This window comes from Sarcophilus harrisii, chromosome 4 (genome assembly GCF_902635505.1).
Source record: "Sarcophilus harrisii chromosome 4, mSarHar1.11, whole genome shotgun sequence".
Classification (NCBI taxonomy): domain Eukaryota; kingdom Metazoa; phylum Chordata; class Mammalia; order Dasyuromorphia; family Dasyuridae; genus Sarcophilus; species Sarcophilus harrisii.
The window spans coordinates 89,495,001-89,522,044 of record NC_045429.1 but is presented as its reverse complement, the minus strand read 5'-3'; the positions used below and the strand labels follow the sequence as shown (position 1 = coordinate 89,522,044).

Sequence of the window (27,044 nt, the reverse complement as noted above, 5' to 3'; positions counted from 1 at the left end):
TAAAAAATTCAGTAACTACTTATGGAGTACCAACTGTATATAGACTCCTATGCTAGGTAAAAGGAGTAGATACACAATTTATTTAGTCTCTGTCTTCTTGGAATCTTTAGGATTTTTAAATATAATTTGTGGTCAATCCTGGTCTTCACTGTCCTTTTAATTTTTTTTTTAAATGAGGCTAACTATAAGACATTACATGAATGAATCTCTTTTGAGCTTAATTTTTTCCCCAGATTATCATTCCAGACCCTTTATACCTTGATTATGTTATTCTCTCTATTTTCTGGCCTCCTCAAATTTAGTAATATATTGCCTTCATTGAAAAGTCATTCTGCAAATTGTTCTCTTTCATCACCACTCTCTAATCTTAAGTCTTTCTGTCTTTTTTTGGGGGGGAGGGGTCTGCATATGATTTCTGAATCTATTATCTGTCCTGATCCTCCAGTCTTTTATCTCCAATTGCTTGTTAGATACTTCTGACTGCATAGCCTGTAGATAATTCAAAATCAGCCTATCCAAAACAGGATGATTCGGTTTTCCCTAAAAACTTTCTCCCCTTCCTAACTTCTGTTATCCTTGAGAACTCCACCATTTTTCTAATAAACCAAGCTCACAATTTATGAGTCAGCTTTAAGTCCTCTATAATCCCATGTAACAAATCTGTTAATCAGTCTTATCACTTATACATTTATATGTCCCCTTTTTTCTCATGATCTGCGGTCAAGCCCAGGCTTCATTCCTATACTTGGTCATTTGATTTTTTTAAAGAACAGAGATGACATTACATGAATAAATCCTTGTTTAAACAATTACTACCCTAGTATAGGCTCTCATTTCATTTCTAGACAGAATAATTCCATCTCAAGTTTCTACCTACTCCAATCTAATTTATGCGAAAATGATTTTCCTGAAGTTCAGGTCTGACTATTTTTCATCCCATCCCTGAGTCAGTTAAACGCCACTATCTAATTACTGTTTCTAGAATCAAATATAAAATCTGTTTGGCATTTAAAACTGTTCCCAGAGACCAGAAAAAATGAGAGAGGAGGATGAAAGTCATTTAGCCTAGCTTCCCCTATAGTTGTTCTAGCAGAGGTTTTAGAAGAGCAACAGACTAAGTAGTGATTAAGAAATCTAAGAAGAAATTACAGTTAGTGACCTTTCTAGCCCCAGATCATAAATTCATCTCATAGACAAATTACCAGTACAGGAACTGTGGAACAGAAGCAGCCCCCAATTGTAGATTAAATTCTTAGTTTGTGATTATAGGGCTGTTGCTTTTATATCAAGAGTGAATTTCTGCTTTTGGTACTTTAGAACAGGTAAGCAGCAGTTCTTTCATTCTCAAAGTGTCTTCTACTGTACTTGATGAGGCGTTAGCCAACAATTCTTGACTGGAACTTAACCCAACAGCAAGTGTGAATTTATATTGTCTAGATCTAAATTGGATCCTGGAAAGCCCAGAAACATGGGCTTTGGGATTTGGGAACATGGGATTTATGATCATTCTGCAGAGGACCTACTGATACTTGAGCTTCCTTTGATTTTTGAAGAGCACAGAACATTCAGTATCCAGAGAAAGTAAAAGCAGGACTCCAGATAATATTCATTAGGATTATATAAAGAAAACATAGGTCCCATTATTAGTTATAGGGCCTGACCCTACATGAAATCTCAAATCTGATGTCAGGTTGAGTTAATGAGTTTAAAAAAAAAAAGATAAAGAGCTGTTGTGGTGTCAGAGATGCCCAGGCATAAATCCAAAAGATTATAACTTCAAAATATATAGAAGCAAAGGGCCTTTAAAAAAAAAAAAAAAGTTGGCCACAAGGTCAATTATAATTCCTATGAAAAGTAAAGTTTTTTTTTTTTTTTTTAAGTTAAAAATAATATAAATGAAATGAAAATGTTAGAGGAAGGATTTAGAAAATGAGTTTTTTAGAGAAAGACTTGGAAATATTAAAGCAAAGTCAAAAGTTTTCAAAAATAAAAAGTAAGGTATTGTTCATCAAAAACAGTTAATGTAGAAGACATTGTTCAATTCTATTAGCCATGTCCAACTCTCAGTGACCTCATTTATGGTTTTCTTGGCAAAGCTACTGGAGCGATTTGCCATTTCCTTTTCTTGATTATTTTAAAGATGAGGAAATTAAGACAAACAGGGTTAAGGAGCTCTCCCAACATCACACAGCTAACTATCTGAGGCTGGTTTTGAATTCAATTCTTTCTTACTCCATTCGCAGAGTTCTACTAACTGTCCAGAAAACAGATTAAGAATTGTTGAACTCCTCAAAAATTAAGACTGTATTCATATTTCAAGAAATAATGAAAACTGCCTCAATATATTAGAATAGGAGGGAAAAATGAAAATAGAATTCATTTATCATCTCCTAAAAGAAACCTCCCAGTGAACTATCACCAAGAATGTCATAGCCAAAATCAACAGCTTCTAGGTTTAAAAATTAAAAAAAATACTGCAAGTAACAAGAAAGATAAGTTTTGAATGTCAAGAAGCTATATAGTTAGTATCAGACAAGATTTAGCAGTTATCACTTTGAAAAAAGGAAAAAGCATGGACTATGATAATTCTAAAAGATTTAGACTTAAAACAAAAAAAAATATATAAAAAGATAAATGAAAAAGGAATTATATAAGGATGAAGTTTTCATTATTTGCATTTTAATGGAAGGTGTGGTGATAAAAGTGTCTTCTTAGAACTCTTGTTGTCAGAGTTCATAGGCAGTCAAATAACATGAAAAGCCTAATAGTTTTGTATTGATTATCTTAAAGGAAGAGAGAAGGAAAAAAAGATACCCTAGGGAAGAATAGAGAGAGGAAACTTATTTTGCATAACTAGAAAATGGAAGTAGAAACCTATGGAAGAGTGGAGAGGAGGGTGTCTTTTGAACCTCACTTTCATGTTAATTGGGTAAAAGAGTGTAGCACACAGTTTGTTGAAGAAAAGTACTCATTCAGAAAGGAAGAGAGAAGAGGAAAAAGCAGGAGTGAATAAACATATAGTGCCTAGTATGTACCAGTATAGTATGAACTATGCTAAGTGCTTTGAAAATATCTCATTTGATCTTGACAACAACATGATGCAGGTTGAAATGATTATCGGTCACAAGCAGAAGAAACCATACATTTAAAGGAGATCATGAAATAGATTTAACAGGGGAAAAAAGTAAATTTTTTGGACATTTGTTTTGCTAAACTATCCAGCTATGTTATAAGAAGCTTGTGTGTGTGTGTTTTAAAGTAGGTGATAATGATAGAGAAGGAAAATGATAAATGTTAGAAGGGTTGTGGGAAAATTTGGACATTAATGCACTGTTAGTGAATTTGTGATGTGATCCAAGAGAGCAGTTTATAGTTATGCACAGAAGGCTGTAAAATTGTGCATATATTCTTTGATCCACCTAGGTCTGTATCCCAGAGACAGAAAAAGAAAAAGGAAAAAAGGCCTATTTTTAGAAAAATATTTTTTCTGTTCTTTTTTGTGGTGGCAAAGAATTGGAAATTGAGGGGATGTCCATCAGTTGGAGAATGGCTAACAAATTGTGGTGTATGAAGGTAGTAGAATCCTATTGTGCTATAAGAAATAAAATGAAGAACGTTTTCAGAAAAACTTGGTCTTACTTGAACTGATGCAAAGTAAAGAAAGAAGAATAAGAATAATATTGTATACAGAAATGTTTTAGTATATGAAGATCAACTGTGAATGACTTATTTATTCTCAGCAATACAGTGATCTAGGACAATTCCAAAGGACTCAGGATGAAAAATGCTATCCACCTCCAGAGAAAGAACTGAGAATATCAAGGCAGAGGGAAGCAAACTGTTTTTCACTTAATTTTTTGTTGTGGGTTTTTTTGGGGGGAGGGGCGGGGTTGCATTTTCTTTCACAACATAACTAATGTGGAAATATGTTTTGCATATTTGTACATGTATAATTATACCAAATTGCTTGCCATCTCAGAGAAGAGGGAAAGAGAGAATTTGGAACTCAGAATTAAAAAAAAAAAAAAAAAGGTTAAATAAAAATTAAAAAAAAAATCATTGGAAATCCCCTCCCCTCAAAAAAATTAAGTAGGAGTGTGTGTGGTGAAATAAATGTTTAATTGAAATAATTTAATTTTTAAAAATCTCTTACAACATTTCTCATTTTTATATTTCTAGTCTTATAATCCATTTTCTTCCAAGTATTTTGTAATTCATCAAAACCTTCCTTCTTGCTATTTCTTCCACTTTATCTGCCTTCTCTGTGTCTCTTCAATAGATATCTCTCATATCTGGAATGTTCTTTCTCTTTGCCTCTATTACCTGGATTCTCAGACTTCTTTCAAGTCCCACCTCATATAAGTGGTCTTTTCTGTTGATCTTTATCAAATTCTTCCCACATCACTCATCTTCATTGCTACTTGAACCTTCTTTCTGCAAGATTATCTACCATCTAATTTGTATATAGTCTGTAGGTACATAGCTATTTATGTATTGTCTCCCCATTAAAATGTGGACTTATTGAATAAGAAAATCTCCAATTTTTCCTTTTTAAAATGTTTAGTACTTAGCAAAATATATGGCACATCAGGAGTGCTAAATAAATGCATTGCTGAATGATAGCTCCAGAATCCTGCAGCACTCCATTAGACACCTCCTTTTTATTGACATTGATGCTTCTATACTCTATTATTCTATACATTCTGTACTCTAGATAGTCACTTCAGTATAAGCTTCTAATTTGTGTGTCATTTTGTTGTTTTCTGTAAGTGTATTTCCTAGCACCTAGCACAGTTCCTTGGCAGTAAGTAGTCTCTTAATAATTTACCAAAATATGTTAAAATAAAGTCACTAGACATTTTTCCAATAAAAATAATCTTAAATATTTTAAAAATTGAAATTAACTTGTAAAAAATAATAAGATTTTAAATTTTTTTCCTTAAAGCCAGAGCAATGATTTAAATTATCAGCATTCTTTGAAAACATTAACTTTATTTCTGTTAATAAAAGACTTAAAATTTTTTATGTATTTTATTCCAGCTCTCCATCCTACCTTTTCCCTTCCCTTATACAAAGGTTCACCTGCTTTAGAATCCTTTTATTTAACTTGAATAAATACATTTTCTCTTCTCTTTCTATTTTAGGTCCATTTCCATGTGATATCTGTGGTCGCCAATTCAATGACACTGGAAATTTGAAACGACACATAGAATGTACTCATGGTGGAAAGAGAAAATGGACTTGTTTTATATGTGGAAAATCAGTAAGAGAAAGGTGAGGTGTTATCCAGAAACTTACCCTCAAATTGATTATGATAATCAGAAAAATACTGTTAATGGTTATTTGAAAAAAAAAAATGATAAATAATGATCCAGCTGGAGAACCTTTGTAGAATGTTGAGCAGAATGGTAAAGAGTCAAGATTATGTCATGAGTATTGGTTGAAGGAACTGGTATTGTTGAATGTAGAGGAGAGTAGATAATGGGGTATATGATGATTATTTCAGTATTGGAGAGAGTATAATGTAGAAAAGGGACATAAGTTCTCTTTTTCACAGAAGGCAGAGCTAACAGCAAATTTCAAATTTAGAAATTTCAAAGGCAAATTTAGATTTGATGGAAGGAAAAAAAAAATACCAAAAGGGCTCTTCAAAAGTGGAATTTGTAACTTCAGGAAGTAGCAGATTCCCCCTTATTAGATGAATGAGTGGGGGAGGGGGAAGACACTTATTTAGTACTTAGTATATGCAAAGCATTATGCTTTTTCAGTTTCTTTAAGGAAAAGATGGACGATGATTTGGATATGTCGTAAAAATGAATTCTTATTTAGGTATGAGTTGGACTAGACTTTGGAGGTCCTTTCCAACTCAGATTCCATAATTAGCTCCCACTGATTTATGGATTTTTTTTGTCTGAAAGCACTTTAATTTTGATAGAATTTCATTCCACTTTTGGACTGTTCTTATTGTTAGTAACATTTTTCTTATTTGAACCTAAATCTAGTTTCTCAGTAAGCTCAAACTCCTTATACTGCCCTATGGATAGAGCAAATATAATCACTATTCCACGTGGAAGTGCAATTTCGGGATTTTTTTTTTAAATCAGATTTTCTATTTATTATTAGGACCACAAGATCATAGATCTACAACTGGAAAGGTTCCTCAGAAGTCATCTAGTCCAATCCCCTTATTTGACAGATGAGGAAACTGAGGCCTACAGAAGTTAAGAGACTTGTTCAATGTCACAGGTAGTGTCAGGGGTGGGATTTGAACCCAGGTCCTTTAATTCCAGAGTGCCTGCTCTATTGTTAGTCAATGAATACTCAAAAGTGAAAGTTTAAATGAATCCGAATTTGTTATCTTACAAGTCAGTAATAAAAGCATCATAGGATGGATCCCAGGCTTTAGAGTTGAAAGGGAATTTGGAGATGATCTAGCTCATTCTTCATTTTACAGGTGAGAGAAAAAAAATCCAAAGGAAAAAATTGAATTACCTCAGTAATAGGATTTGATTTGCAACTTTTCTGTGACCTAGAGTTACATCCTTGTCTCCATTCTAGTATTAAGCCTTCTGTAACAGCACCATCTGGTGGCACAGTTTCAATCCTACTGTAATTTCTCTTTACTTATGGAATACAGCTTGTCTTAGAAAAGCTATAAATGGTAACACTGCCCCAGTAGTAATTGAACTGCCATGTGGAATGGCAGAAGTGGCTTCCTAGAAACATTTGCCCTATATCAAACCTTCTTAAGCTGTGGGTTGCAATATAATTGAATGTGGAAGTCATGAAATTATGATTTATTATCAGTAAACATTTGATTTGGATACCTATTTTTTAAAAAACTGTTCTGTACCTGGGAATGCATAAAAATTTCTCTAGTGAAAAGGGGTTACAAGTGGAAAAAGTTCAAGAAGCCAAGTTTAAAAAGCCTTGCTCTAGATCACTTATGTGGTTTTATGGGTGTATAAAACTCCTGAAAATTTTGTGACTAAATGACATGTAAGAAGAAATATTTATTCATTGAATACTCAGTGTGATCAGAATAACACTGGTATTATAAACTGGATTGTTTAATCCTTACTTCATAATTTTTTTTCTTAGTTTACTAGTAATGACGGTATTGTTTACATATATTATTGAAATTTGTTTTGATGGAGTAGAAAAAGCCCTGGTCGATGAAAAGACTGTTGACTGTCTATAAAAGATAAAGTTTCTAATTTAAGTGGCAATAATAATGATGATAACAGATAATTTTATGTAGTGCCTACTATGTGCCAATTACTGTACTACACAGTTTACAAATATGATCTTATTTGATCCTTTTCATACATCCTGTGAGGTAGGTGCTATTATCATCCCCCTTTTATCGATGAAGAGACTGAGATAAACAGATTAAGTGACTGACTCCATACATAATAATAAGGGTTATGAGGCCATAGTTGAACTCAGGTCTTGCTGTTTCCAGGCCCAGTGCTCTCTGTACTCTGTCACTACCTAGCTGCCCAAGAGATAATAGTGTGGTAATTGATAGAGGGATCTTCCTCAATGTTTTCTAAAATGTGAATTCACAGTTCTGGGCCAATAAAAATTGTTGATCAAAAATTTAAAAATTTTCAGAATTGCTGTTGATAAATCATTTCTGTATAGACCCCATAGTCTATAGTAGAATAATTATTGAAGTAGATAATGATGAGAAGAATTTATACTGTCTTATGTGTAAATTGAATTTATTAAATCATTTTGCTATTTTAATTAAACTTAGTGGTGCCCTTTCTCTTTGACTATAGTTCTTTCTTTGACATTTTGATGTTTTCATACTTTTCTTTCTGTTATGCTTGACTTTACATTTTTGTTTGTTCATTCTGTCTTTGTGCCTTTCCTCCCTTTCTCTTGTTATTGCCTCCACTCCATTCTATCCTCTGTTTTTTCTCTGCTTTCCCTTTTCCCATGAATCTGTTATGAATCTAAATTACTGAGTTTGGATCCAAATGTCAGTAGAAGCTGAATGAATTATTGTTTCTTTAAAAGATCAAATAGTTGCTCACTGAACAGTGGGATCAAAAGAGTAATGAATTTATTATTATGAAAAAGGTTCTTTGGTGGAGTTTCCTTGCTATTTAAGATTTTTTTTTTTTTACCCATTTCCTTGCATAAAGGCCTAGACAGCATGGTTATAAAATTTCATTTGATACACAGGGAATTGGGATAAGATCTAGAAAGATTTTGACAAGTTAAAATAATCTCGAAATTTAAATAAGAATGGATTTAATAAGGGTAAACATTTAGATGAGTGATTTTTTTTTTTTAAACTAAAGGAGGACTTTTTTGGTCTGTGAGGAGACATCCACCATTTGAAAAAGAACTGGGATTTTTAGTGGACTAAAAGCTCAAAAAGAGCTGATAGGTGTTGCAGCATTAGGTTGCATTATGAATAATATGATTGGTAGGACTATGAGACTACTGTGATTTACACTAGTGAAATGTAATGTATTGCCTTCATTATTTTAGGAGAGATATTGATAACCTAGAGTCTGATCATGATGTTGAAGGATCTCAAAATAATGTCATTTGAAAATTGAAGGAACTGGAGATGTTTATTGTGGAGAATATTATATTTATTTGGGACCTTTATTGAGATAGTGAAAGGAAAATGGAACACCTTCATTGATTAGAAGGACTACCTTGTTGGAGGATTATATTTGTCACTGGCCTCATTACAATAGGTTTAGGGAATTAGCTGGGGGATAGATTTTACCCTCGAGTAAGGAAACACTAAAAGAGCTGTCTAAATGTTGACCAGTCCCCCAGGGCTGAAGTGGATTCCTTCTTATTGAAGGTATTTAAGCAATAGTTGATTAACCCTTGTCAGCATATTATGGAATACTCTCCTATTCAAGTACAGGTAGGACTAGGTGGCATCTGGAGACCTTAGAACTTTGAGATTCTGTAATTGGTTCCTTGATCCTTTAGATTAAGGAAAATCTTTAATTATTCTGGATGAAGAATGATTAGGTGGTACTATTGGTTGCATTAATGAGTGTTATTCAGTCATTCAGTTATGTCTGACTCTTTGTGATCCCCTTGGACCATACTGTCCATAGATTTTCATGGCAAGAATACTCAGATGGTTTCCTTCTCCAGTGGATTAAGTACCTCACAGAGCTTAAGTATCTCACCCAAGGTAATACAGTCAGTAAATATCTGAGGCTAGATTTGAATTCAAGTCTTTCTGATTTCCAGGTCCAGCTCTCTATCCATTGAGCCACCTAGCTGCCTCCTATTAAGTAATATACTAACTGTAGATACAAAACAAACTGGTCAGTACACTATAATTCTGGGAATTCAAGCTGTAATTTCAAAAAGGCACAAATATCTCAGTTCTTGTTAAGCATTTTTTTCTCAGCACTCACCTGACCCACCCCTTTCCCCACATCTCACCAGGAATCTTTACATCTCAGTCATTCATTCCTCAAGTACTTTCCATGCCTTTGGAAGGAGAACAGAAAAAGAGCAGAACTTTTCTTCCTTGTTTTCTCCTTCACTATTGGCTTTTCTACTTTGCACATAAAAGTCTAAAGTACATGAGTAAATTTCCCTTCAGTCTTTGAATTACAGAGCAGTATTTAGCTGATAATAATTCCTCCAGTTTAGTACTTCAAACATCTGGGTTTTTTTTGTTTGTTTGTTTGTTTGTTTTGCTTTGTTTTTTTTAATATTAATTTAGACTCCATCAGGGTATATATCTCTTGGATGGTTTTTATGAATTGCTTTGGCTGGAAGAAATTACTCGTTTATAACAGTGATTTTCTTGTGCTTGAACAAAATCTTATTATTAGCTTGTTGATTTATGTGGAAGAAAACATAATAATACTGGAATATATTCTGCAGTTTTAGGATGAAGCCTGCCCAGAACAATTTAATTTGATATTAACTCATATTCAAGCCATTTTTGACATAAGAGAATTTCATCTGTGGGTGCAGGAGTGTGCCAGAGCCAACTCCTCATATAGGTTTTAGAGTGCAGATTGTTATATTTTCAGTGTGAAATTGATTTATTGTTTTGTTGATTATATTTAAGAAAATAGTGGAGCAGATGTCAATAATGAAGATTAAACAAAAAAGTGTGTTGTGTGTTTTCATAGCTCATTATTAACCATTTATCAGCATACTTCAGTACACATTTACAGAATTTTTAAATAAGGAAAAAAAAAGATCACAACATATAAAAATAGAGTTGGGGCTAATATTATAGAATTGTAGAGTAACCTAGTTGCCATTGCTCTTGAGTTAAATTTTAAGAATTCCCTCTTTTCTTTATTTTCTTAATCCTTTCTTAATAAATAAAAAAAAAAGGATGGATGAGGCCTACCTAGTATAAAGGGCTGAAACTCTGAATAAGTGCACTGGAATCAGACATCAAACAACTTAAGGCTAATTACATATTGGACAATAACTCTATTAGCATGTTTGGAATTTCTCTTCTCACAATTAATGCTAGCTCAATGCTTGGGGCTAAGAGAATTGTAAGGAGGGATTTGGTTTGGAGTGAGAGTCAGAGTCACTTTGGAGGTAGACAAAGAGAAGGGAGGTTGTGGAGAGCTTGTAGCAGTCTTGTCCAGCCCCTTCATTTCTCCCCCAAAAGATCAAGGACTTTTGTTTTTCCTGACTCTGGATGATTCTGAGGCCTTCAGCGGGGGGTAACTCGGACCTTAAAATCTAGTGCCGGGTCTTCCCAATGATGTACCAAGTAGGTCCTGAAATAGTTACTTGTTTGTTGGTACATTTTCAACTGTAATCTCCCAAATCTTACAGTAATTACTTCAATTAAACGTATCCATAAATTAGCCTTTGGTAATGACAATACTAGTATTTGCAATGGTAGGCAGAATTGAGGGTTGCTTATTCATTTTATTATCTGCCTTATTTCATCTTGCTTTGGTACATATGTGTGCTTGTAAGAATTCTTTACATGTACTATAACTATTAGCATTATAATCATAATCATAATTTATGTCAAGATCCTCTTTTACTCAAACTTAATCTATAAAAGAGTCTTATAAATTACATTATTAGATGGTATTAAATGATGTTGCATTGTTACAGAACTACTTTAAAAGAACATCTGAGGATTCATAGTGGAGAAAAACCCCATTTGTGTAGTATTTGTGGGCAGAGTTTTCGCCATGGGAGTTCATACAGGTACATACAACTATGTGTGTGTTTTATTTATTTATGTGTGTGTGTCTAATTTTAATATTAATTGCAGCAAAAACTATTTCTTGAGCATTCTATAGAACATGTGTCCTAGATGTATGCATAAGCTTATGAAAGTTGATCAGACTAAAGTTTCATAACTTTGCAATTGTTGATATTGTTCCTCTACTTAAATAAATGTAATTTATGAAATATTTTCACATTATTAGAACTTACTGTTAGATATGCATATAATTTCTCATAGATATGCACACATCTATGTGTTTTATATATATATACCTATGTATGTGTGCATAGCTAATAAAGATTTTTCATGTAAAATAAACTTTTAAAATCTTATGTTGTTTTTCTCTGGGTTTGTGATTTAGTAGATAATGTTGCTTTCTAGGAATTACTCCCATTCTCTTATTTCAATAATTTTCAGAAAATTATGCTTTGTTTAATCACAATTCATATTTTTGCCTTTTTCATGAGCCTAATCACTGACTCTTTTTACAATTCATTTGTATGGGGAAGTTTTTTTGTGGAAAGGAAGGATGGTAGACAGCTAGAAGAAATTTGAAAATAAACATATCTGTGCTTTACTGATACTATTGTAAGAATTTTAAGTGAGCATTTTAAAATTGTTTCCTTTTTATCATCTGTTTTTAATCCTATTTAAGGAAAATAAAAATGATATATTTCAGTTATTTCATATGTTCACTTTATTTTTTAATGCCAAAAGTAGTAAAAAATAATTATTCTAGCAGTTTATGTAATAGGAGTTAGTGTTTCTATTCCCTCCATAAATCACAATAAATTGAAATTTATTAAATAAAGTTTCTCAGATTTTCTGTGATATCTCCTAGCATGTGTATAAAATAAGCCATCTGAAATGTAGTAAAATATGGTTTTTATAAAGACAAATACTTGGAGACAGAGAGAGATACACAGGATTTTATGATAATATAACTAATGGAAAATATTCATTGAAATTTATTAAAAATAAAACCCAAAAATACAGTAAAACATAGTTGGTTTTAAGGGAAGGAAAGTGATCATTTGTATATTATCCAAAAGAAATGTTAATCTCAAAATTTTTTTATTTTACTATTTGGCATATAATATACTAGGTAGCTCATATGTTTACTCATTCTGAACTTTAAGAGAATCAGTCTTAATTCTGACCATTTTTGTGCTGCTGATAAGGAAGAGTCAATTAAAAAAACTGGTGGACAGGGTGAAGTAGCCCAGGAAAAGTAATAGAGGAATGTATAGTAATATTGGAGGGAGACTCTAGGAAAAATGGTAGTGACTTTGTACCCAATTGTATAGTAGTCACAGATACAAAACTTGATATGTGTATATTTAAGAGACAATTATATTATTCAGAAATTATTGGTTGTTTTTTTTTTTACTTTCACACCAATATAAATTCCTCTCAATATTCACCTTTATATTTAGACTTCACTTGCGAGTCCATCATGATGATAAGAGATATGAATGTGATGAATGTGGAAAAACGTTTATTCGTCATGACCATCTTACAAAACACAAAAAAATACATTCAGGTAGGCAGTATCTTGTAATAATCATTTTTTTAAAATTTATAAGACATATGGAAGGGCAATAACATTGTAATTATGTATTTGTGATGACTTTTATCTTTTAACTTAAATTGAAGCTGTCTTGAATATGACTTCTTACATATTTGAAATATGTTTTAGTATTTTTTTTTAAATCTACATTTTAGACATTGATATTTCATGTATTCTACAGGCTTAAGTAGAATATTGCAGTTGGTGATGTCTTAAATGGAAAGGCCAAGATTATATATAACACTTTTAATATATTGGAGGGATAATTGAGTTCCAGGAGAGATGGGGAGGGGAGGGTAAGGTATTTGAAATTTTCATGTCACAGTGAGTGTTGGAAGCCTTCTTTGTGAAAAAGGGTTCTTTTATAGTAACCCTGATCAATTTCAGATCTTCACATTGTATTTATAATTTTCAAACTCTGGGGATTTCTCTCGTATTTTCCTCTCAGATTGATGTTCAGGAAGTGCTAAGAGAGCCAACTCTGTGCGTACAGTAATGGGAGAGAGCGAACTATGAGCACAGTAGAACAGGTGATTATTATTATTATGAACATAATGTACATGTCAAATATGCTATAATCAATAGTTATTCCTCAGAACATTTCCATGAGGTAGGTTGCTATTTGTTATTATCACCACTTATTAGAGATGCTAAAGAACTGGTGATTTCTTCATGCATTTATAGTGGCAGTCCTAGGATTTGATTTCTAAATTCTTAATGCTGTCTTGTGCATTTGGGTCAGGCATGATTTTTGAAAACCATTATGCCTTAAAATATCAAGAAAGAAAAGATATCTAGAGTTTAATTTCTATTTGTATTTTGGCTCATTGGGAATGTAAGAAATCCCCAAGGGTGAAAAATCATTTTAAAATTAGAATACAAAGATCTGAAAATGTTCAGGTCCCCATTTTAAATACTATAATTTTTTTCCATGGTGTTAATTTACATTGTGTGGTTCTTGATAACCTGAAAAATAATCCATGGGGGTGGAAAACTGAGTTTTGAAGTAATCTCAGTTATCTTGCTCCATTACTTTAAAAGGTGATATTTGGAGTTTCCAAGAGGCTGCTCCTTCTTCTCCAAGTGGGGAGAAGATTCATAACCAGGAAAATAAGCATAAATTCTTGGAAGAAAGAAGTTGTGAGTGAGGAATAGAAGGGAGTATATCCCAGAATAAAAGGTGGCTGAAATTCTGATGCTTTATTTAATTCTCATCATCTTTCTCATCAACATTGTGATTAAAAAAAAAACTTTCTGAAAGAACTGAAATGTTTACTGCATTCTAATTATGATTTTCTCTGATTCATTATTTCAAGGTGAAAAAGCTCACCAGTGTGAAGAATGTGGAAAATGCTTTGGCCGCAGGGATCACCTCACTGTTCATTATAAAAGTGTTCACCTTGGTGAGAAAGTGTGGCAAAAGTAAGTAAAAATCTTCAGCTTTTCACAGTGATCACATTAAGTAACTCATTAATTTTGATTATTCAATGACCAAATCTAGTTGAATTATCTTTTATATATCTAGTTATCTAGCTGAAATATCTTTTTTCTTAAAAATCTAGATCATGTGATTTCTGCTACCTTATTTTTTTCTCTCCCTCACTGCCCCGCCTCCAAGCTAAAAGTGATCTATTTTTCCTCATATCTCTCTTGCTACTTGGATCTCCCCTTTGTATTAACTATTTGAATATTATAGTTATTTGTATATGTTTCAACCACCCTGTTAGATTTTAAGTCCCTTAAGATCATGTTTTGCTTCTCATCTTTGTATCTCCAGAACCTAGCACAATGCCTTGCACCGTTCTAATAAACATTTATTAAATTAAATTGTTCATAAAACTTATTAGCAATAAATTTAAGCAAACATGTTTTCTGTGTACAAAATACAATAATTAGTGCTTTAAGGAAAATAATGAAGATTAATAGGATACATTCAGAAATTTACACTCTTAGTAGAAGAGATTAAGTGTAAAAGACTAAATAAAAGTTTTAAAACTGAAGGAAGATAAAAAGGAAGGCCAGAACAAGACAAAGAACAATTAAAGAAAAATTGTGTTGTGATTTGGGTCTTTAATATGTGATGAAACGTCTAATAAATTATAGCAAATGGAGTTGAGGGTGAGAGCATTTCAGCCAGAGAATGGTATGGGTGACACACAGATTGTAGGACTTGTTCATAAGTTGGAAAATAGGACAATTTGATTGAACCTATTTTTAAAAATGAATAGGAAAGAAAGAGGAATAAAAATAAAGTTTGTTGGTCTTTTTTCTGTTTGTTTTATTTATATTTTTTAAAAAATAGACAACAAATATTTACATAGCATTTTAAGGTTTGCAAAGTGTTTTACATATATGATCTCATTTAATTCTCACAACTTTTAAGTAGATATTTTTATCTTATTAAATAAGGAAACTGAAGCTAAGAGAAATTAAATGACTTGTCACACTGCTAGTGTTTAAGGCAAAATTTGAACCCTCACTGTTTAAGTTCAGTGCTTTATTCACTATCCACCTGTGTATTTTTTTAAAATTTCATTTTTTCATGGTATTCCTGATCTTTACTATTGATGGTTGATCATATTAGTTTTAATTGTCCTTTGTTAAGAATGGGTATCCTCTAAGACTCTATTTTGTGCTCTCATTTTGTCCTGTACTCTTTCTTTTGGTTATGTCATTTACTACTAAGTTATCCCTCTGCAAACAATCACAACATCTTTATGCCCAGCCCTTTTTTCTGAATTCTAGATGCTATGATCATCAAATGCTTAATGAGCATCTTCATCCTAACGTCTCATAGTATAACAAATTATTGAACTTGTCCTTCACAAAGCCTGGCTTTATATCTTACCTCTGATAGTTATCAGTAGTCACTCAGGGGTGTAGCTAGATAGTGCAGTGGATAGAGCACCAGCTTTGAAGTCAGGAGGACCTGAGTTCAAATTTGACCTCAGACACTTAACATTTCCTAGCTGTGTGACCCTGGGCAAGTCACTTAATCCCAATTGCCTCAGTGAAAAAAAAAAAAGTCAGTGAGACACTTAATTGTTCTGACCCTCTATTTCTTCATCATATATTTGTAACTACTATTGATTCAATACTGACTTTATGATATAATCCATATTTTACAGAAGTCCAAGAACATTCTTGGCTCTTTGTTTTGGGGGATGCATTATAAAATATGCATATCACACATTTTCTCAAATGTCCTATAGTGTAATCAAGATAAATGTAAAACATAAATATAGGGTATCCCAAAAACCTTAGTACAATTTTCAGCTTTGATAATGTAAAATTGCACTAGGACTTTGGAGCATCTAGTCTATCCATATAAATATATTAATTATAAAAATATTTTGAAGAAGAGTACAGTTTATATTCACCTCTTAGGAAATATTGATTGAGGAAAGGCTTTTAAAGGTATAGGTTGTAGGTTTCTATATAAAGCATAATTATTGGGTTAGAATGAAATGAAGGGTGTTATTCTGTATAGAATAATTTAAACAAAAGCTTAATAAATGGGAGCAAGAAGGTCTGAATTTATGTGGGCCAGAAGAATTCAAGCCTGCTTTGGGCCATGAGAGCAGATAGAAAACTCTCCTCTAATTGGTGGAGAGTTTTTTAAAAAATAGATTTTAGTTAACATTTAATTAATGGGGTAATATAAAGTAGGTACATGATTTTGAAAAGTGTCAATGCTTGAGGGCAAGAGCTGTTTTTTTCTTCATCTTTGTAGCTCTCTTCATTCTCAAATTAGGTTTCTAAATTTAAATTTTTTTGGCGATTATCAATCCTTGCTAGGCATTTCCTAATAGGACATCCCTAAATTTGAAGATCTAGTCTAAAGGAGTTTACTTTTGTCTATATCATATATATATATATATATATATATTTTTTAATGACATAAACATTTAGAAATCTGAAATATCAGAATTATTAACATGAATCTATTGAGCTCTTATTGGAAAAAAAATTAATTTAACTTTCCCCTCCATTTTTTAGATATAAAGCAACATTTCACCAGTGTGATGTTTGTAAGAAAATTTTTAAAGGCAAATCAAGTCTGGAAATGCATTTTAGGACACATTCAGGTAAAACTTAATGGGTAGGTTGTATTATTTTAATGGTTAATCAAGAATAAAACCTGATCATATTTTCCTCAGTTATAATTCCTACTCTACTCAAGATTTTAGTCTTTATATGAATGTCATTAGCTTGAGCAACCTAAATTTTTGTTTTCTTTGTTTTTTGTTGTATATTTTCAGTTTTTCACAGTGGTATTATAAAAAGTATTTGCAGAGAGAAAGTTGATTATGAGTTATTCTCTTTCCAATTTGCATTTCTTTTGTCAGTTACTACTTTCCTTTAACTTCAGTTATTTTTTCAAAGTATCCTTTTATGATTTTTTTTAGCCTTTTTTAAAAGACATTCTTCAGATCTCTACTTTAGCTATTTGCTTGTTTTACTATATTCCTTTTTAAGTAAGAATGCAAAGCAGGTTTTATGGCTTTGCATGGAGCCTGCTTTGTTGTACTTTACAGTACTGTTGACCAGTCATGACTTTTGCTGCTATTTCTGGAAGAATTATTATTTAAGTTTTCAAAAATTGCTTCATATTTTTCTGTTCCCCATTTCCTGAAGTATTTTATACTTTTTTTATGCTACTTTTTTAGTTCATCTTTACTTTTACATGTGACTTTTACTTTTTTACATCTGTGACTTGTACTTAGTTATATCATTACTGTTAATAGGTATATGACTCAATTGGCAAGAGCACCAGCCCTGGAGTCAGGAAGACCTAAGTTCCAATATGACCTTAGACACTTACCAACTGTGTGACTCCAAGGAAGTCACTTTAACCCTGTTTGCCTCAGTTTCCTCATATGAGCTGGAGAAGGAAATAGCAAGCCACTCCAGTCTTTGTCAGATGGACTTTTGAGGAGATGGACATGACTGAAATAATTAAACAATAATGACATCAATTCCATTGCTAAATTTTGGGGAGAAATATGTATCAAGGCTGCTGGGGTTAAGTGATTTGCCCAGGCTCATAGAGCTACTAAGTGCCAGGTATCTGAGGACAGATTTAAAGTCATGTCTTCCTGACTCCAGGGCAGGACATCGGAAAATATTTAACAAAATAAATAGAAATTTGACAAAAAAATAGCTATTGTTAATAAAATGTTTTCTAAGTCTCATTAAGCAGGCCACAGAGATCTTTAATGTAATTTTAGTCCCTCCCATTCCCTTTCCATTTGAGTTTGACATCATTGGTATGAGACATAAATCAGATCAACATATTTGATTATATGTTTATAAAATTTGATGCTTTTTAAGAGTTGGGATGTGAAGACCGCATATTTTAAAATCAGCCAGAGTCAGGAATTCAGGTTAGGGGAAAATCGTCAATCTTTATTCTCAGTGAAGAAAGATCGGAGGTGGAAGAGAATGGGCAATAGTAATGTGTGCAGCTGAGTCAAGAAGCTAGCTAGACCAGCAGCCACACAGCCAGCAGCTACAAGCATAGAACCCAGGCCCAATCTCTCCCTGCCTTTCTTCCTGTCTCTGCCTTCACCCACCAAAATCGTCATTTCCTATACAACACATCAGGACTTGCATAGAGAGTGGGCGGGGGCCATTCTTTATCCAAGCATGTATGTTAATAGAGTATAGTCCAATTACTATTTAGCCTCACGATGCACTGAGGTGCATCAACTCAAGCCTCAGCCCATTACATTGGGAGGAGTATGTTGTCTGACCAGGTTAAAATATAATTGGGAAATATTTAACTGAAAAAAGAAAAATAATAACAAAGCATAGATAATGTTAATCTGTGATTATTCTAGGAAGGTCATTTCTGCTTGAGTTTGACACCATTGATAATAGAAGATCTTCCTCTTACAATGCTATAGAATGTCCTTTGTGGAAATATCTTCATTTTGAACAGTTTGCCACAGCTAATCCCACATAGCAAATAATATAAAAAACACTTGGGAAACAGTTTTTTAATTCTTACTTAGTTATGGATATATCCAATCATTAAGTAGCTCATGATACTTTAAATAAAATAATGAAGCAATAATAAAAGAACCTGATTTCAAAATAAATGGAAATTTCATTTAGATCAAAAGAAGCAGTCATAACTATTTTTTGTGCTTAATGTATTCTTTGGGTTTGGGTCAGTGATAATTGAGTGTTATTGTTGAAAGGGCCTGTTGACTTGCAGATTCAAAGAGAAAATGAAAATATGCAAAAAGAAGCATATCAATTTGTGTTGACGATTAGCTGCCATAAAAAACTTGAAAACAATTTCCTAAGAAGAATACGAACTCATTTGATATACAGTTTGCAAATTTATATTTTACACTTAATATTATATTTTTTCTATCTCCATAGGTGAAAAGCCTTACAAATGTCAGATTTGCAATCAGTCTTTTAGAATTAAGAAAACTTTAACAAAACACATGGTTATTCATTCTGATGCTCGACCCTTCAACTGTCAGCATTGTAATGCCACATTTAAGCGAAAGGACAAGCTGAAGTACCATATTGACCATGTACATGGAATAAAATCTCCAGATGAACCACTAACTACTTCTGAGGAGAAACTTGTATCCTTACCAATAGAGTATGCTCCTGATGGGAAAGGTTACCAAACAGAAACTAAACAATATATGGACCGGCCGAAATATCAATCAGAATCCAAAACAATATTACCAAATGTTCCTAATGAAGTCTGTGTTCCAGTAACATTGGTTCCAGTCCAGATGCCAGAAACTCAGAATGATATGGTGCACCATACCACTGCACTTCCACCTCCCTCTCAGGGCATCCTTTCTACACAGACACAACCGACCGATTATCCACGAGCAACAGATTTGGCATTTCTGGAAAAATATACTCTCACTCCTCAGCCTACAAATATAGTTCATCCAGTTCGACCAGAACAAATGCTTGATCCTAGAGATCAGTCTTATCTTGGAACATTACTAGGTCTTGATAACACTACAACTGTACAAAATATTGCTAATAATGAGAGGCACTCATGATGAGACCTAAACATTCCACAATATTTTAATGGCTAAATGCTGATTGCAAGCAGTAGCTGATAGCTATTAAATTAATAGGGCTACTATGGTTTGCATTTGCTCTGACCTCCAAGATTCTGTGTATAGTTTAAGATCAAAGAAAACATTATGTGGACATATTTTGATGCATAATATTTAAAGTGTATATCTTATAATTTTAAAATATTTTAGATTTAATTTTTAATAGTTTCTTAGCTATAGTTTTTTAGAGATTACATATAGGAATTTTTAGATATATTTTTGTCCTCTTGGTTCTTTTTCATCTCATTCTTCCTTACTTTTCTCTTCATTTTTCTTCTTCAGCCCCAAGTTAAAAAAATTTTTTTTCCATTTTAACAAGCCTTTAAAGGAACTATAAATGAATGTACTGATAGCTATCAGCTTTTTTTTTTTGTCCCAGCCTGAAATTCATATGACCTTGTTCCAAATGCATGTTTTTCTTATTAGAATCATGCATCTAAGTTTATTTTTAAAAATACTTAAAAACGTGTTTTAGTTTTCATATTCAGCAAGTATTTCTCATTGAACTTTTTGACAGTCTGAAAGTAAAAAAAGAGTAGACTAATACTATAGGGTCAGGCAGTAAATAATGTGTGGAGATATAAACATGATACCTCAGTTATCCAAGATTAAAAAAAATATAAAAGAAGGGTAACATTCTATATCTAGAGTTTTTCTTTGAGGCTTAAATTTATTATTTAGATTTTTACCATTGAATGCCTTATTTGTTAAAATTAGCTTCTGGCTTGTGTCTTCATTTCCCCAAGGGTTGGATAATGAAATTTCTTTAATTAGGAGTAGTCAAGATACCTTTGGAGAAACACTGTGGTATAATAGAAAGAACATTGGATGGGCAGTTAAGAGTCTGAATTAAATTTTGACTTTGCTTACTACTACATGTCCGACCTCAGTTAAGTTATTAGCCCTCAGTTTCCTGATCTGAAAATTGGGGTGAGTGTGTTGGGGTGGGGGGTGAGGGATCAGAGTAAGTATTAGGATTAGCTAGATGATCTCTAAGGTCTCTTCCATATTGAATATTACGATCCTGTGATTCTACTTATCTTGGATAATTGAGGCTAAAGTAGTGAACCTAGATTTTTCATATGTAACCAAAAAGAAAAAAAAACTTAATGACAAATTCTAAAATTTGTGGTCTAGTCTACTGAATGTTACTTTCCCCTTATTAAAGGCAAACAGAAATATCACTTGTACATCATAATTTATATATTTTTAAAAATCATCAGATTTCAATTTTGATTCCTTTATGCTTAGTATCCATTACTGTCTTTTTTGTCATTGGGAAATAAGGAGGGAAGAATATCAGTTACAGTAGAAATTTTGCTTAAAATGGTTTATTATTTCAAAATAATTGATGGGGACCCCCTAGGGCCAAGTAAGTTGGTAAGCTTGAATTATAGAGTGTTTTAAAAATAATACAGTGCTATTACTTTCAAATAGATATAGAAACGAGTTAAAAAATGTTGCCTAGTAAATCTCCTTGGATAAAATTCTTTAAGGAATAAGTAAAATGTATCTAAATGTGGTAGGCATGAGTAGGTTGCATCAGTTATCAATGAAGAATTTTGCAAAAAATGGCATAATGGAAACAGATGAACAGAAAAAGGATGATGAATTAATCATATAGTGACAAATGATATGGGCCATGCGCTGGAGATGTTATAATTGATAGAGCATTTTTATGTAAATGTAAGTAAAATATTGGAGGCTATTTTTAAAAATTGCAATAGTTTAAAGTTTTTTCTCACCATTATTGTAGTAATGACTTAGTAGCAAACTACCAGATTTATCATAGTAGAAGGTCCAAGAATATTCTTTAATTAAAGTACTAGAAAAACTTGAGGTATTTTACCAGAGTGCACCTAAATAGATGTGCCTACTTAAGAAGATTCAGAAAAAAAACGAGAGAATTAAAGCAGAAAACTAAAATGCCATTTATATGCTCCTCTCTTGCCTCTAGCCCCAATTTTTCCTTCAGCAGGTTTGGTGATAATTACATTCAACTATTTTAATTTATCTTATTTTTAAAAGCCTTTCTTCTGACTATGGGAACAAATTTGTATTTGAGAATTGGATACAGGTACTTTCAGTTTGAAATTAAATTATAAAATTCATTCTTAATTATAAAATAAGGGATTTGGGGAGATAGTCTAAAAGGGTCTCTTCAAGCTTCAACAATATGTGATTTTGTGATTTAAATAGATTTCTTAATATTAAATTGACTCATTATAACAAAGATATATTTGTTGATTTTAACTAAAATATTATTGCAGAAACAAATCACATCTTTAGATTTGTCCTTAACTTATAGGCATTTGAAGTTTTAAAAAGAAGGTGATTTTTTTTTAAGATTTTACATTATTAAGGACTTTTTTGCTTCCTTAAAATTTTTGCAACTAGGTTTCTTTTAATAACTTCCCCAAATGCTTTAAAAATATTATATTTTACAATAATTTTATTTACATGAAACTTGTGCAAATTGAAGCACATAGATCTCTTTACAATTTTGTGAAAATACCTTTTGTTTGTACAGTGCTTTACAATTAATAGGATCAAATTATCTCATTTAATAATCTCAATACATTATCTTAATTACTTCTCACAAAAGCCCTATAATATATTCAGGGCAGTTATGTACAATCCTTCCTTTTATTTTACTTAGGGTAAATAAATTGGCAAAGAAAGGCAAACTCATTGTCCCAAAGCCTCTGTCAAATGACTGAATGAGAACTAATGTATTCTGATGCCTTTTCTGGTTGGTTCTCTTTCCACTGTACCATGCAAAGATGTTCATTATGTTATTTGCTGCTTCATGTTCCCTAGAGTTCGAAGGAATCCAAAAATTACTGAAAGTCTTACAGATTTGGGGAAACTGAACAGACTCACATTTAAAATCTTGTAGCCCAGAAGAAATTAAATGATGTTGGCATTTGATGGCTGTTCTACTGTTTCAGATATCTAGAGGCTTTTTTGAGAGATGCTACATTAAATATAATATTACTATAACCATGGCAACATTTTTGATTCCTGCATCTGTTTAACTTCAGAAATTTGTATTACAGAAACACAGCCTACCTTTTAAGTTCATTCATTCATTCATCCATCTAAGAAAAATTAGCACTTAATTAGCATTGTAAGTTGACTTTTATCATGTGGAAAAATTTGTCAATATAGTTGATTCTGACTTTAAAACACCAAAGATCCTAGTAGATATTAAATAGGATGGAGAGAACTTAAATTCTACATTATTTGAATAAGGACTTGTCCAAAGAAGCACAGTTGAAGTCCTAGTTTACTGTTGTGTTTTTTTTTTTTTTAAATGTTTGGTACCAGTAGTGAGGATTAGCATGAAATATATTTGTGTGTCTGAGTGTGTATGTGTTTTTTCTGTGAAAATAAGAGCAGAAGATACTTGGGGGAATTATACACATACATATGCTAATATACTCTACAAAATATATCAGGTAAAAATGATAAGAGTTTAATTCAAGTAATTTAAATATCTCTTAAATGGACACTATCAAATGCTAGTTTGCAAGTTTATTTTTTGTATTCCAGATGAAAAAAAAAATACTTTTTACTATTTAAAATCTCAATTGAAGTTATTTTCTGCTTTTTGAATAGAATAAAATTAGGGCTTACATTTTTGAGGGGTTTTTTTTGACCAATTTAGAAAGGATAGTAACCAATAAAATTAAAGTTGTAAATTTGGAAGTTACTCAGAAGTTTAGTTCTGGGTTAAATTGAAATAGCAAAAAAAAAAAAAAAAAAAAAAAAAAAGATTTTAGAATAAGCCTAAGTGGTTTTTAAAATTGGTGTTTTCTTCATTGTTTTCTGTCTTAGTAGTAGATAAAGAACTACCTCTGAGCTAGGAAGATTGGGCCAAAATCCTGCCACTGACACATAATTGAATTGGACAAATCACTTAACCCCTTATATCTAACCCCTTGTATCCCAGGCAATTTTTCAGGACTATAATTTGCAGAACACTTGTCGATCTATGTTGAGTAGAGGGAATTTTCTTACTGGGAGATCCTCATAACCCCCATAGGATATTTCACCTGAAACAACAAGTCTAACCCAAAACAAAGATGGATAGATCACAAACTTAGTATATTATATTCCTTGTCAATCTGGCAAATTTGGACAAATATTGCTGTAATGTGGCTGTTTAATAACATTATAATAAGCTGGTTATTTATAAATTGTTAGTAAAGGACTAAGGAATAAATAAATAGCTTTGGTTTTCACAGGATGATTACTAAAAACTACAAAATTATACTGCTTAGTATTTATTAGTTATAAACCTGTGCATTTCTGCTACCAAATTATTGTACTTCACTTTCAATAGAAGTCAGATTTCATATATAAGCTCTTTGATAGTGTCCTTTTAAAAATGATTTTTTTCTTGATTAATTGCTATGTGCCTTTTTGTGTATTATAGTTGCTGAATGTTCCTTTTTTTTTTTTTTTTTGGTAGATTGTATTGGTAAATATGAACTATTATCAGTTGTCTATCAGTATTGTCATGTTTTAGTGAATTTTATGTTTTATCATGTCTGCAGGTCAGACAAGAATTTTTGCAATTTATCTGAGGTTTCTGTAAGTAGATGGGCACCAAGTGCTACCACTAAAATTCATTTTTATGATTTCAACATCATGATTTCTATCTGAATTATAACCTTATAGGTACCATGAATCTACCTAAGAGGCATCTTTCAAAGGTAGTGTTCTAAATTTTTTTAAAATCTTTTTTAAAGTTCATCAGATGGTCTGTTTATCATAATTTAATAGTTTTAAACTTAGCAACTACCCTACAGACCATCTTGATCGATCTGAAATGGGAAAGGGAATTAGGTTTTGAAATTGTGGTTTTTTTTTTAGGTGTAGCAATATCCATCAGTCAGACAACTTGAGTTGATAAGCTCAGGAAAAAAATAGAAATCTTTGTAAATGCTAGTGACTGAATTATTTTGTGATCAGTGCCAAATTTAAAATCTTCCTAAACAATCTCTGTGTTTATTCAGGAAAAGTAGAATTTTTCAAAAATATAAACATGTTTAAATAAACTCCTTGTTACTTAAGTTGAAACATGGATAGTTTGTGGGAATTGTGCATGTATATTAAAGTACAGAAATTCTTATATTCTCATCTTTTTAGTACGTTATTCATTTGTGTCTTGACATACATATTTTTCTTAGCTTTTTCTTTTACTGTAAAATAATAAGTACAGTCTCTGCTTTTCCTCACTCAGAAATTTAAAAGCACTAGAAAAAAAGAGGATTATAGGAGTTGGGTAGTTCAGATTTGGTAGAGATAAATAATGAATAGTGATTTTTAAAGACTTCAGCTAATACAAATCCAAAAATAATTTAGAACCACACCCAATAGACACAGTAGTGGATATTGATCTCTTCATTTACTTATGGAAAAATAAATTATGGTTGCATTCAGAGTCAAGATGAATCATAAGCAATTGTCATAGTTAAAAAATTTGTTGATTTTTTTTTTTCTCCCTTAAAAATTACCCATTTTCAAGTGCATAAATCTTTTTTGGGAAGTATGATTAGATTAAAATGGAATTTTGAGTAATTTAATTTAAATAGTTTCTAGAACATGTTTTTGATGCAAGAAATATATATATATCTGATTGTTTTTCTTCCTTGCCTTATGTACCTGATTGGTTAAAATGACAGAAAGAAATGCTCTGATGTAATCATGAATCTATTTTTATTCTCCAGTAATAGAATGTTGCTGGGTTTTTTTTTTTTATGATATAATAAAATATGTTTAAGAACTGCCAAAAAGAAAGTGTAGAGATAGACCTGAATTTAATGGCCCCGTCTCCATGTTTTACGGTGAATGTTGTAGCAAAAGGGATTTATGATTTCTGTAAGTTGAAAATACTTGATAATTTCTGACTTAACTTGCAGGCCTCCATTATAAACTTTGTTTGAAATTCATTTAAAACTTTTTTTAAAAAATAAAAAAGGCAGAGTCAAATTATAAGGCATATCTAAAGCTACTGTTTTGTCAACTATGTAAACATCTTGTGAATTTTGTAGATATTTAGATTGTCTTATGTGTATGTGTCTTTAGCAAAAACTATTTGCCTTTCTCTGAAGAATAGGAAGTGTACTGTATATTTAAATCAATCCTTTGTTTTACTTCGGAATTTAAAATAAATTTGGGATTTTTTTTTAATCCTAATTAAGCCTTTCCCAAGTTTTTATTGCAGTATGAATTAAATTTTATTAACATAGAGATACAGTACATTTTCATGACTTAAAAATTTTAATTTGCAAGACCATGAAAAATAGAAATCAAGTAAATTCTGTGAAAATTAACACATAATTTGAATTTTATTTTATAAAAATTATTTAAAATATTTGACTTTTGATTGGCTAGTTAAATGCAAACTAGGGTGAACTTCATAAATGAACAAACTAGTTTAGTTTTTCTCCACTGGGAAGTACTAGTCTTTGGATGTTAAAACTATAGGAAGCAGGAGTTTGGGGGTTAAAACTATGGATAGATTTCACATTGTGGAAGGTTGGAGGTAGAAAGATGGGCACTGAATGGAAAGAGCTCAATAGAGTACATTGTGGTGCAGATGGATTATTTAGTAAAGAATAAGTGAAGAGAATGAAAAAATTAGATGCTTGGGCAGATCTTTACTGAGGTCTAAATTTAGGATAATATGACTAAATATGTTGGGGGCCCTAAAAATCCCTAACACTGCTTCAGAGCTACCTTATCAGATTGGCTTCCAAAATACTCCCAGTTGGGTAAGCCTGATTATTGTGGCTTTTATTTATTTATTTTTTTATTTTTACAATTTCCTTATTACTTGAGGCCAAGACTCTAGAGTGCAGTTAGAAAATGAAGGAGAATGTACCCTAGGATTCTCTTAGCAAGAGCTGGTCATTTGAGGGAATTGGGTATTACCTTTGGAATGAGATAGGAGCTATACAACAGCAAATATTCCCTGGTTAATTGGATCATTTTAAAATCATTTCATTAAGCCCTACTTTTTCTAAGGCATCTTGGGGCTTTTATAATAATTTGGCAAATATCTGTGCCCTTGCCATCTCTGTGGCTTTAAGTTGCTAATTACTAAATGAACCTGAGAAAAACAAAAAAGATATAT

At 31.9% G+C, this 27,044-nt stretch overlaps 1 protein-coding gene across 2 annotated transcripts in view; it reads left to right on the top strand.

Moving 5' to 3' along the window:
* The window catches only part of ZBTB41 (zinc finger and BTB domain containing 41), a 47,717-nt gene extending 21,618 nt beyond the window's left edge, over positions 1-26,099 (top strand). For both annotated transcript variants that reach the window (XM_023501840.2, XM_003767543.4), the window contains exons 6-11: positions 5,145-5,274; positions 11,104-11,199; positions 12,658-12,764; positions 14,108-14,213; positions 16,791-16,879; positions 19,185-26,099. In XM_023501840.2, the coding sequence (XP_023357608.1) occupies positions 5,145-5,274; positions 11,104-11,199; positions 12,658-12,764; positions 14,108-14,213; positions 16,791-16,879; positions 19,185-19,837 (1,181 nt within the window). In that variant the 3' untranslated portion in view covers positions 19,838-26,099. The remainder of the gene's footprint in view (positions 1-5,144; positions 5,275-11,103; positions 11,200-12,657; positions 12,765-14,107; positions 14,214-16,790; positions 16,880-19,184) is intronic.
* The last annotated feature ends 945 nt before the right edge of the window (positions 26,100-27,044 follow it).